The following is a 12,931-nucleotide window of genomic DNA, read 5'->3' as shown; positions in this document are numbered from 1 at the left end:
AGGTAGGCAGTCAATCTTCCATCTCATATTACATTTAATAATTATAAATAAATAATTTTTAATTTAGACATTTTTAAAATTTAATTTGGAATTGGTCAAAACAAACTTCATCAGCTAACCCGATATACATTAAAGCAATACACCAACCAAAGCCGAATTATCTGGCTAGAAACAGCTAAAATAATAATAATAATTTATAGGATAATTTGGTACTAGAGTTAGGCATTAGGTGCCATCTCTTGCTAAATTTAATAATTATAATTTTAATTAAATAATTTAGAACTAACTGGAAGAAAAGAATTGGCCTGGAGTGGACTCAAACCTACAACTCCGGCTTACCGTGCAGATGCGTTGCCAATTACGCTACCCAGACCTCCGGTTCGATCTTCTCTTCCAGTATATATAAGCTTACGTTACGTCCATCGACGGCCATTACAATGCCGGCTGGGGACACATCAAGTGCCTAGATGGCACTAGAGATGGTGCCTAATGCCTAACTCTAGTACCAAATTATCTTATAAATTATTATGATTATTTTAGCCGTTTCTAGCCCGATAATTCGGCTTTGGTTAATGTATTGCTGGAATTGGTTATTAAATTTAATACAAGATGGCAGCATAACTGCCTACCTCTAGTCAAATTAATCAGTTTTCAATTTTTAATTATAGCCTTTACATAGCCAAAGAATTTGGCATATTGTTTGGCATGTTTATTATATAACAGGCTATGGTTGTTGATGTTAATACATGTGTGAACACAAGTTTGGAAAAATTGTGATCACGAGCAACACTTAAGATGCTAGTGGAATGAGTGCTAAACACAGACTGATGTAGCATGCGCACAATCCGGGATTTCCCCTCTTCTCGTCACTCATTATGTGAAATGTTTTTTTACAATTACAATTATGCGAATTACTCGTTATGAGAGGTGCTTGTTAAGCGAAGTTCCACTGTATTGTTTTTTGTGTATATTTTATCACAATTATTTTTTTGTTTTAGGTTTTTAAATATTTCACTTCATGAAATAAATTTTTTTTTGACAAATTTTGAACATATCGAATAAGAATTTATATGCTATTTATTCTATTTTTCTAAATTGGCACCTTCTACAAACCTTATAGGTTGCTGGAAGTGTTCAATATTTCTTTTTATGTGTAGACTTAATAATAAATAGCTGTATAGTGTGCAAGCAAAAAAAGTTTTGTTTTATGCTTGAATAAATGCTCAGAGTTCAAAATTTTACTACTCAGACTTAGAAGTATAAGGTGTCTGAGTAGTAAAAAAAAAAGTTTTGTTTTATGTAAGTGTGGTAGTTCATTTTATTATTTAGTAGTTTATAAATATGTGCTTTGCAATTTGGACAACTGGTTTCATTACAGGGCAACCAGAAGTCTAGAGCTGGTTGCCTGCTGGACAACTATCAAATAGTCTTAATTTCTAACTCCATAATTTCACAAATGAAAGAATAATCTTAAACTTTACGAAATTTGTGTAGCATTTTAAATTTTATAATTTAACATTTGAGAAGATGATATGTAAACAGATGTGTATATTTCCAATTTTAGAAGAGATGTTAAATTATTTTTGAGAATGATCACAACGTACAGCTAAGAAAGTGTTGTTAAGGCTGGTTAATAATTTATAAGAATAAGGGAAAAAAGAAAATATGTTTGCTTTCGCTTTTGTTGTTTTGACATACGACCAGTTCTTTTGATTCTCTGGTGAACAAAGAAGGGAAAACATGCATATGTTTTGGTAGTCAAAAATAACAATCTTCTTTAATAAGGAAGAGTGGATGCTTTTAATAATTTTCAGAAAGATCATAAAGAGAATAAAGAATTTTACAAAATAATAGAATTTAGTGAAGTTTCAAAATAACACCTTTCTTTCTTATTTCAGTAATGTTTATTCTGAATTGTGAACATTTTGTGCATGTCAGTGTGAATTTAAAACTTCCATTTTTCCAGTTTAAAGTAGTCTAGTTAATTAACTTTATTACATTTGAAATATCTTATGAAGTTTTAAATTAATATTTATTCAAATTTTGGACTTTTATATTCAGGTAATTTATTGTCTAGAATACAAGACTAATATATAAAAGTGTCAATAAATATTTTTTTTATTGAAACTTTTATATTTTCATTAATAATGCAAAAAGTTTTGGATATGAATAATGAGACTTAATCCTGCAAATTCGGGAAGGAATGTGCTGCTGTGTGTAGTTGTAGAACAGAATTGGTTGCAGTTGTCTACATTGCTTGCATGTAGTCTCGAGGAGCCATCAGAATTTCTTGTTTAATTTAAAGATCATCTTTTGAGCAAATAACGATGCAGTACTTTGTAGTTTCCCAAGTTGGTCATAAAGAGAGGCCGGGTGGCATGCTTTTGCAAACCATAGGTGGGCGTGATACTTAATGAAATTAATGAGGTCAATTGAATTTGTCATGAATAATGAATGAAATATTTTACAGTTTAATGCCCCTTTCTTTTTTCTTTTTAATTTTAAAAGTATGAATTGGCTTGTATTTTTTTGAGAAGTCAAAAGTCAGTTCAGGAAGGAATAAATTTGGGAAAAAAGCAATAATGATGATATAGTTAAGTGGGATGAAGGTGTATACATATATAGAAAAGTTTTATCAGTTTGAAGTATCTTTAAAGGCAAAATAATTTAAATTTAACTTGCTTTTGTCATTAGGATTTCCTGGGTTTGCAGTACCACCACCTGGATTTTCTGGTCCTAATGCAGGCCCATCACCTGGTGCTATGACTAATACAGTTTCATCATCATCTATGCTCATGTCTGATATCATTGAAAGTAGTACTCCTAAGTTAATAAATGGTGCAATTGATCCAGTGTTACAAGCTAAAGCAGCAGAATGGACAGACCATAAAACTACTGATGGACGCACATATTATTATAATTCGAGAACAATGCAGTCAACTTGGGACAAACCCCAGGCAATAATTGATTTAGAAAGTAAGTACTATATATTTTACGTTCAATGGAAAATGCTTAGTATTTTTCATTTGAAAGCTTAATTTAATTATAAAAACATCACCCAAACGATCGTCTAAATAATCGGGCTATAACTCTGCTAATTTAATGATTAATACTAGAGAGGTTGAGGTGCACGTATTCAGCCCAAAACGTGAACGGCGGACGGATGAGCGCCACCATTTGGCAATTCTATACGGTCGATAATGGCGTTTGCTACGTCTAGAATGGCGAGTAGACGATTGGCTTAAACTTCTTCATTTTTTTGTGTTTGTGGTTAAAATTATGATGTATTTTATTAAAATAATGATTATTTAAGCATTTACAAATAATAATGTAAAGAAACAGACAATTTTAATCCAGAAATTATTTAATTATTCAATTTTTTAGCAAGTGATGTAAAGTGCTTATAGAATTTACATATATTTGTCTTCATAATAGCTTATCTTAAAGTAGGTTTGTTCTTCCATGGCATCTTCTATCAACAGCGTAATATGTTTTTAAATTTTCTAAAAATTAATTTTCTGAGCTGCTTTCAAATTTACATAAGCCACTACTTCTCTTGACAAAAGTATGAGGTAGTCCTATTGCACGGTAGAAGATACAACACTAATTAAAAATAATAATTTAGGTTATTAAACATCCTATAAATACTTTTAAACAGTTTAATTTGTTTATTTATCTTTGCTGGTAACCCTCAATGTCAAATGTATCTGCCATTTTTTCAACAAATTTCCTGTGAGTGAATGTGCAACGTTCACTGAGTCACATGATGATGTGAACGAGCACCGCAAGGTCTTTACTTGGACTTAAAACGTCAAATGTATACTTCTGCTTGCCGTAGAAGTTTAACATTTGTATTTGTGCCTCAACCTCTCTGCTAAGTAATTTGCTACTAGAGGTAGACATTAGGTGCCATCTCTTAACTAAAGTAATAATTATAATTATAATAATTAAATAATTTAGAATGATCTGGAAGAGAAGAACTGACCCAGGTTGTGGGTTCAAGCCCCACGGCTTGAACCCACAACCTCGCTTGCCATACAGTGCTTTGCCAATTGTGCCACCTGGACCTTGAGCAAGCTTTTGCTTCCGGATGTAATTAAATTTTAGATATAACCTTAAGCGGTTAATCGTGGTGCAGGCTGGAGATGACTCCTACACCCATGGCCTATGTATCTGTGTAAGAGTTGTTGTCCCCAGTTAGGCAATCGTTTGATGATGTTTCTATATACATATAGGGCTTTGTGTATATATATATATAAAGTATATTAAATATTGCAAAGCTTGATATGTATGTATGGCACTCACAAGGTGTGTGTGTGTGGTGTGTGTGTGTGTGTGTGTGTGTATATATATTCATACATACATACATACATACATACATACACGCCTTGTGAGTGCCGTATTTAAGCTGTGGGCATAGGAGTTGTCCCCAGCCTGCACTGTGATTAACTGCATAAGGTTATATCTAAAATTTAAATATGTCAGGAAGCAAAGGCTTGCTCAGGGTCCAGGTGGTAACTGGCAAAACACTGCACGTAAGCGGCGGTTTCAGGTTTAAGCCTCTTCTCGGGTCAGTTATTTTCTTCCAGATGGTTCTAAATTAGTAATTAAATTATTAAAATTATAATTATTAATTTAGTTAAGAGATGGCACCTAACATCTACCTCTAGTAACAAATTACTTAGTATTAATTATTAAATTAGCAGAGTTATAGCCTGATTATTTAGGCGATAGTTCGGTGATGTTTCTGTATACATATTGGGCTTCACAATGTTTGATATGCTTAATTATAAATTATAATATCGTCATCAGTAGGTTTGAAGAATTTAACTTTTGATGCTAACTTATTTTTCTGTTATAATTAAGTAAAATATATCAATTATTTGAAGTTAGTATATATTTTTATCCAAGAAATTTTTCTTAGTAATGTATCTAAATTGATTGTAGGAAACTACTTGGATTATATTAATATTTTAACAACAGTAAAAAATTAATTAATTGACATTACTTAAAATATTCTTATACAGCTTTCCTGATTGTTTCTCTAGAAAAAAATATGACTTTCATTTATATCAAAAGGCCAAATTTATATTTTAATAATTTGAGAGTTGTTTGCAAGACATGTTTGATTTTAGTCACAATCCGCAGATTACAACTATTGGAAATATGACATATTTTTTATGAATTGGAAATATATACAGTTACTGCAGTTAAAATTATGCTATCTGAATACTGTAGGTCCAGATATATTATCTGGACAGATTGCCAGTTATGTTAACTGGCAATCTATCTGCTCAACTTTCAGGAATTAAACATTTGAATTCTTCTCTAAGTTGAATATTTGTTTCAGATATTTCTAAATTATTTATTAGTTAGTTGTAAGATGGTTGCATGTTTACCACTAGTATCAAATTTTATACTTTAATTAAATTATAGCCTAAAAATGGTTTGTAAATTCTAGCTATTTGTTACATATAATACACATCTCAAAGCCTGATGAGTTAATAATATAATCCAACGATCGCCTAAATATTTGGGCTATACTATGGCTATAATCAAATAATTAATACAAATAAATTTGGCATTAATTATTTGATTTATAGCCATATTATAGCCTAAATATTTAGGCAATTGTTGGATTATTATAGCTATTTGTTTTATTTTTAAATATTTATATTAGTAATTGAAGTTTATATAACTTTCTGATGGATTAAATATTTTAAAGCATTCCAATTCTCTAATTTCTCTGTAGCACTAAATGTTCAAAACATTTCATTTGCTAAGGTGAAATTTGTGAACAAAAAGTTCTTATTCGAGTTCAGTAGTATTTTAGATTGAGAGATGAATTATAATAAATGTAAAAATATTTCATTTAAATTCATAAGGAAAAAGTTTATGGAATCAGCATTCCACTAACAAAATGTTTCTAAATTTCATTTCATAGTGATGAAAATGTACACAGTGAATTAACTATAGAATTATTTTCTTATCTAATTTCAATAATTATTTGTAATGCTTAAGAATTGATTAGAAATTAAGTTTACAGTATTCACAAATTAAAAACAAAATTTTAATATAATTAATTGACAATTCTGAATGAAGATGTCATTATATACTGTTAAAAAATAATTTTTTTTTATATAAAACTTATCCATATTTTAGTACAAAATTTTGTAATACAGTTTAATAATATGTAGCTTTAAAATAGTCTAAAATAATTTAGTTGTTTGGTTTATAGTATAATTTGAGCTATGATTTTATTTGTTCTACATTTGTGCAGTTTTCTAAAGAAAAAAATAGTTAAAATTATAGAAAAAAATCATTTTGGTGTTTGTTGTATGAAATTACCCTGAAAATGATAGAAAATATTTGTGTTACACTTTCAACATCAGTTTTTATTGTATTTTAAACTTTTAATAAATTGAAAATTTAAAAATATTGTTACAGTGTTGTGATAAAACTATTTTATTTATTGTCATAATTAATTATAAATAATTAAGTGAAGATTCAAATATGAAGATTTTATAATAATTGAAAAAGTAAGAATATTCAGATTAGTATTAAAGATTTTGGTTTCTGTTAGAAATTTTAAAAATAGAATCAAACAATCATTGAAAAGTTTATTTATTTATTTGTGTTACTTGATTGTTTTAATGTATTTATTTATTGATTTCAACTATTCTAAAGCTCTAATTTTTCTAATTTTCATGGATTTACTTTTTATCAAATTTTCAGTTATACCAAACCTATAGATAAGATATAATGTAATAAATTTGCATTTCCTTTACCTATTTTTACTTTTGAACAGATTAAAACCAAAATTTTTACACTGTACATAAATCTCTGGACACTACTGTAGTTCATTATAACTAATTTCAAGTTTGGATTTTCCTATTAATAATATTTAATCATAATTAATTTTATTTATTAATTTTCAATTAGATGCTACTTCTAATCTTGCTTCAGCTGAAAGTACTGAAACTATAAATGTAGAAAGTAATGGAACAAATAATATATCTCAAGCATCAGTAAGTGTTCCAGTTGCTAATGGAACTTCTAATCAGGTGGAAATAAAAGAAGAAAAAGCTGAATCAAATGATGAAGAAAAAACAGAAGAGAAAGAGGAAAATCTTACAATGGAAGCAGAAGAAAGTATTCCAAATGAATCAATTAAAAAAGAGGTATTATAATTTTTAATATTTATGAAAATTTATATATCATTTATACTATATAGTGATGGGACAATATCAAGATTTCTCTCGATTTCATTTTCTCCCGACAACTCTTGATTCTGATTCTTTTGAATACTTTCTAAGGTTTATTTTACTTTAGAAAAAGTAATGATTTAAATTATGAACATGGTACATTCATTAAGTAATAAACATCAAGCTTAAGAATGGAAAATCTAGAATCAGTCTTTTGAAATAAATCTGGAAATTCTCCATTTATATGCAGATATGCATTCTTTTATTGTGTACTACAAAATAAATTTGTAATCTTATTTCAGATAAAGTTAATATTGCAACACTATCCTCAAAGAAATTATGGCTAATTCTGTATTACTCAAAGAACTATCTCATCATGTCATCTAAGGTTTTAACATTAAATGACGTTCAGCAATGATGCAATGTGCACTGAACAGATATCATCATCATCATGAATTAACTAAGTTTTGAATTCTTTTACTTGAGCTAGGTTTTCCTAAATGTGCAATTGCATCATCTTTTCTTTGGAGGAAAGGAAGAATCAGTTGAATATCTAGATGGACTCATCTTGAAAAATCAGTTTTTAAAACTCAAAACAGTGTGAACAATTAATTTTACTTAGAATTGCATTTGAAAATTTAACATACTGCAGCATCTGTGAATCATAACAAAAACTTTGGTTAATGTTACCTTAGGTTCCGAGATGGCGGCGGTGGGAATTTTTCCCTATCTTGGCGACTGCGGCGGGGAAAAATTTTTTCCCTAGAGTCGTGACGTCGACGCCGTTGAGTTTTCCCTGTTCGGTTTCAACCCCGAGTTTGACGTTGCCGAGTATCCTCTAACCTCGAAACGGTGACGGTCGTGTGTAAATTTGCGACGGTAGAGGGAGCCTTTTCGTGACGTCGTGCGAGAGTAATATCGGCGGGAAATTCGTAGTGGTGTTACGAACGAATATGCAAATGCTCGATCTGTGACATGATTTCTGTTCATTTCAATGCAATTTTATGCAAATCGACTAGTTTCCAGTTGGAATCGTTTACTGCAGTGTTGCGACAAATTGCATATTGGAATAATTGCTGTGGTTTTTTTCTGGTTACAATATTTCATTTTTTTCCCTCACCACCTCCCCGCGTTTAGTTTATTGCCGATTATTCGATAATGAGTAGTTTTGCCGATTTGAGTTTCAACGACGAATTTCGGTCGAGTTGCACCACCCGTCATTTCTACAAGTCAATGGAAGACGACTTTTTGGAGCTAAGTTTGCCTCCCCATATCAATAACGCATTGAAATTTCCGAAATTTGCTGTAAAATTAGGCATACAGCCGACCGAGTCCGTTTGCATTCCGTGTGATTCTAAATGCAAATTATATCATCGGAGTAATAGAGAAAGCTGTTTCTTGCGATGTAGTAAGTGCGGAACGAAGACTTCTGCCTTTGAAGGAACATTTAAAAGTAAATTTGGCCACATTTCTTGGGGTTGCATTCTGTCGTTTATATGACCAAGTAGTAATAAATCGAACACAGGGAAACGCCAATCGACCAATAAAAGAGCAGCCGAATCAAACAGAACAGGGAAGAAAAGAGCCGCACCAAGAGAAAAGGAAAGTATCCAAGCTGGCAAAACCGAAAAAAGAATGGATCGGAAAGGGGAAAAAAAGTAGGAAAAGGTAGGCAACCACCATCGAAAAGTGAGTAAAAAAATCTTTTTTTTTTTTTTTTTTTTCGGTTAACGTCCGCAGAGTCTGCAGAGAAATTCAAGATGGCGGCCGGAAACGCGGCCATCTTGAATCGAGGGAAAAATTTTTTCCCCGTCGCAGTCTCCAACATAGGGAAAAATTTCCCCCGTTGCCATCTCGGAACCTAGGGTAACATTAACCAAAACTTTTATAGTTATAATGAGAAAGTCATTTTGTCACTAAAAACACTTCTATATAGGCTGAAACTAATTTAGCTTGAACAACACCTTAAATGCTTGTTTCAACAACTGTTGAAGATTTGAACTGTCTTAAACAGTTCAAATCTTGTTAAACCTGACAGATGCATGAAAAGCGGTCAAAAACATTTGTTTAAATCAATTAAAAGTGTTACTGAAAAAAGCATTTAAGATGTTGTTCAAGCATTTTATTGTTATAAGTAAACATACTAAATACAACATTAAAAAATAATTTTATATAATATTTTTTTATTAAAATATAATTTTGTTTATATTTTAAACTATGACACAGACACACCTTATGTCTCTGAGAACCAATATTTATTATTTTACAAACGTTTTCAACCTGATCTACAGGCCATCGTCAGGTATTTTGAATTCTCTGGAACGTTTTTTGTATTGGTTCCAGGTTCAAACGATTATGTGAAAAGAAATTCAAATTTTTTATAACTGTTTCAAACATCTTTTTGAAATATCATATATATTGGAAATGTAACAAATAGTATAAATATGTTAAATTGAACTAATTAAAATACATGAAATAAAATAAAATAAAATACAAATATACCAACACAGTATCCATAATTATATCAACAGAGTGCACATTACATATTATATTTTACTGCGTTATTTTCGATCATATATTTCCATGTCAATGGTAATCCTGTGGCTTTTTTTTGGTTTAAACATTTTCCAGTAAGGCTGGATCTATATATTTCAAACTTTTCTACAGTCATTGCTAAAGATGGTGAGTGCACCACTCTAACAATCCTAGTCTTATTCTATTCAACAACTGAACCCTCTTTTCAAAGAATTAAAAATACCTGACGATGGCCTGTAGATCAGGTTGAAAACATTTGTAAAACAATAAATATTGGTTCTCAGAGACATAATGTATGTGTGTCATAGTATTTCAAGAATCTGAGTATATATTGAAATATATTTTAAACTGTTTTACTGACACTTAAATATTTTTGTCAACCCCAGCCTCAATTTGAAATTGCTGCTCAAGCTGACCCAGTACCTACCAGGGTGCAACCATGTTACTCTATCTTCCCTAAAATGGGAACAATTAGTACCTAGTACCAGCTAAGTGCAATCTCTCATTACTCTGATTACACGAAAGAAAAGTCTGCCATGGCAGATACCATCTCATGTATGGAGCATTGTGTACTTTCTGCTTTGTTGACATGAAAGTTTCCAATAACTTAAACTAAAACTTAATTGTTAATATTGTAATTATAAAAATTTTTAATCTTCAACTGAAACAAATAATTAATTTTTTTATTAAATATGGAGGAATTGAAAATTGTGACGAGATTTGCTTGATTCCAATTCTGATTACCAGAAAATGCCCAATTTTTTCAATTCCTGATTCCAATTAATCATTTCATCACTAATTTATACTTTTAATTTTTTTATGTAATATGCACAAAATATGTTTTATATGCATAATGTTATGCCAGGAAACAAACACTATAAATTGGCTAACTGTACAGTTTAGATAGTAATGCTGTGCAGTTAACTAATTTATACGGACAAATTAATTTTCGTAATGTTAGATGGTTTTAGAGCAGTGTTCCACCGTCACAAGGTGAAAGGTGTGATGTGAACTTTTACATATTTTATTAATTGTCAAGTTTTATTTGTATTTTTTTTTATCACAGTTGCTGTGTTTCTTATGCTTATATTTCATTCTCTGCTGCAGCACTGATGAAATAAGATGATGATTGTTTATTGTTTATTACAAGCCACACATTTTTATGTATTTAAGAAATTAAATGTAAAATAAATTTGCTTGCAGGTGTTGATGTCTGTTTAATAATAATAGGCCAGTGGCATTATGTAATTCTATAATAGTATCATATCATACGTTGTTGAGGGGAATAACATTTTGGTGCACTGTGTTGAGTCATGGGTATGCTGCAAGTTGAAAAAGGTTGTGGAACACTGCTCTAGAGAGTTGAAGTCATTGTCGAAACTATTGAAAGTGACAACATATAAAAAATTATAAAATAAAACACAAAAATGCCAATAAAAGATGGGTTAAGAAATTGCATTGAGTGTCTGTTAAAATTTGTCACAGCTTTATTCATCAAATTGCCATGTAAAAGAAATATTAATTTAAATGAAAAATTTACTGTTTGATAGAACAAAAACAACTGTTTAATATAAACTATTTACAATGTTTCAATTACACTCACATAGTATACTACATTGATACTTCTCTTGACCAACAAGGCTAGACATAGCAACTAGGAGATTCCCAAATTAGAACTTTGCTAACTCCCTTGAGTTAATAGTAATCCAAATGAGAATTTTGTTCAAATTCATGAATGATGATGATGTTTTTTTTTTAATGCTTTCCACCCTATGAGCACTAAGAAGGCTTTTTTTAGCAAGCCCATTATGGGTTCAGCCAGGCCCACAATGGGGCAGCCAGTTGGGAGGGACAGGGCCCAACATAACCGAACGGATCGCCCCCTGAAAAAGTCCCGGGATTTTTTGACCTGTCTGGATTTGATCCCGAGTCTCCCAGAGCGATAGGCTGCCACCTTAATATAACACTCATGGCCATCCACCATGAGTGTTATATTATGAATACAGACTTTTAACAGTAAAACTGAATCAGAAACGTAACAAAGAATTTGTTTGAAAATTTAATAGGGCAAATTTATTACTTAAAGCTTGGAGACCATTTGATGTAAGGGATCCACTATTAGTAAATGGAAAGATATGCAAAAATAAATAAATATTATTAGTTTATAGTCATTTTGGTTAATGCATCAAGTCACAATATAAAGTAAAATGTTATATAGTGTGACCCAAATTTACAAGTGTGTTTTGTTCTTTAAAATCATCATAAATCAAAAGCTAATAAATGATGGAAAATTCTAATGATCAAAATTTGTACATAATTCTGTCTTAACTCAGTCCCTTCCCATGTTCTCCAAATAATAATAAAGTGCTAAGTCACATTTACTTATTGACTAATAATTCTAAGAATGAAATAAAATGAAAATGTTAATTACATTATTCACTAATATAAAAAAAAAGCTAATATGAAATGTTGTAAATAAATACAACATAAGAAAACAAATTTATGTTATCAGAGGAAATTCTGTTTTTAATGTTTAGGAAACAAAACCTAATTAAGATAATAAGTAAACAAAAAACAAGTAAAATAGAGTAAAATAAAATAATTTCTTAATTATTGAAATTATAATCACTGATAGAAAAAAAAAAAGATTTTAAGGAAGCAAGTTAGTTGTTACCAGTTGAAGGTGAGTGATGGCACTTATTGGTTTGAGAATGAAGATAAAATGTGAATGAAACAAAGGAAATAGAGACTGTAAGCTATGAACCATTGATTGGTTCATGTGGAAATTTTAATCTTGTTGGATTAATGATTAGAATATTTTGTTCTCATAAATATCGTTTGATGCTTATTGTATCAAATTCTTGTAGATTAAATACAGGTCATATTTTATATATATAGTGTGTGTGTGTGTGTGTGTGTGTGTGTGTGTGTGTGTGTGTGTGTACAGTCAAATTTGGTTATAATAAACATAGAAGTAACGAATTCACAGTTATAATGAGCAAAATGTTGATGATAGTTTTAATTTACATGTATTTGTGTACACTTTCTCATAGTTGTGACAAGCATACTTCACAGATATACTGAGAAAATTTTTGGTAGCTATGCAAACATGTTAACATTCTTAATTGTTCGAGTAGTAGGAAATGCAGTACCGAATTCTCGGAGGAGATATAACTGAAAGGATTACTTAG

The 12,931-nt window shown here is 30.4% G+C and overlaps 1 protein-coding gene across 3 annotated transcripts in view; it reads left to right on the top strand.

Moving 5' to 3' along the window:
• Nucleotides 1–12,931, top strand: part of LOC136974407 (transcription elongation regulator 1-like) — a 157,231-nt gene that overhangs the window by 43,884 nt on the left and 100,416 nt on the right. For 2 of the 3 annotated variants that reach the window (XM_067269276.1, XM_067269275.1), the window contains exons 6-7: nucleotides 2,695–2,976; nucleotides 6,943–7,181. In XM_067269276.1, coding sequence (XP_067125377.1) covers nucleotides 2,695–2,976; nucleotides 6,943–7,181 — 521 coding nt within the window. The remainder of the gene's footprint in view (nucleotides 1–2,694; nucleotides 2,977–6,942; nucleotides 7,182–12,931) is intronic. The other variant, XM_067269277.1, reaches the window with a different exon arrangement.

The sequence above is a fragment of the Centruroides vittatus genome, unplaced genomic scaffold, assembly GCF_030686945.1.
Source record: "Centruroides vittatus isolate TY-2023 unplaced genomic scaffold, ASM3068694v2 contig_349, whole genome shotgun sequence".
Lineage (NCBI taxonomy): Eukaryota > Metazoa > Arthropoda > Arachnida > Scorpiones > Buthidae > Centruroides > Centruroides vittatus.
The sequence above is the reverse complement of the archived record's forward strand: the minus strand, read 5'-3'. Positions and strand labels throughout refer to the sequence as shown.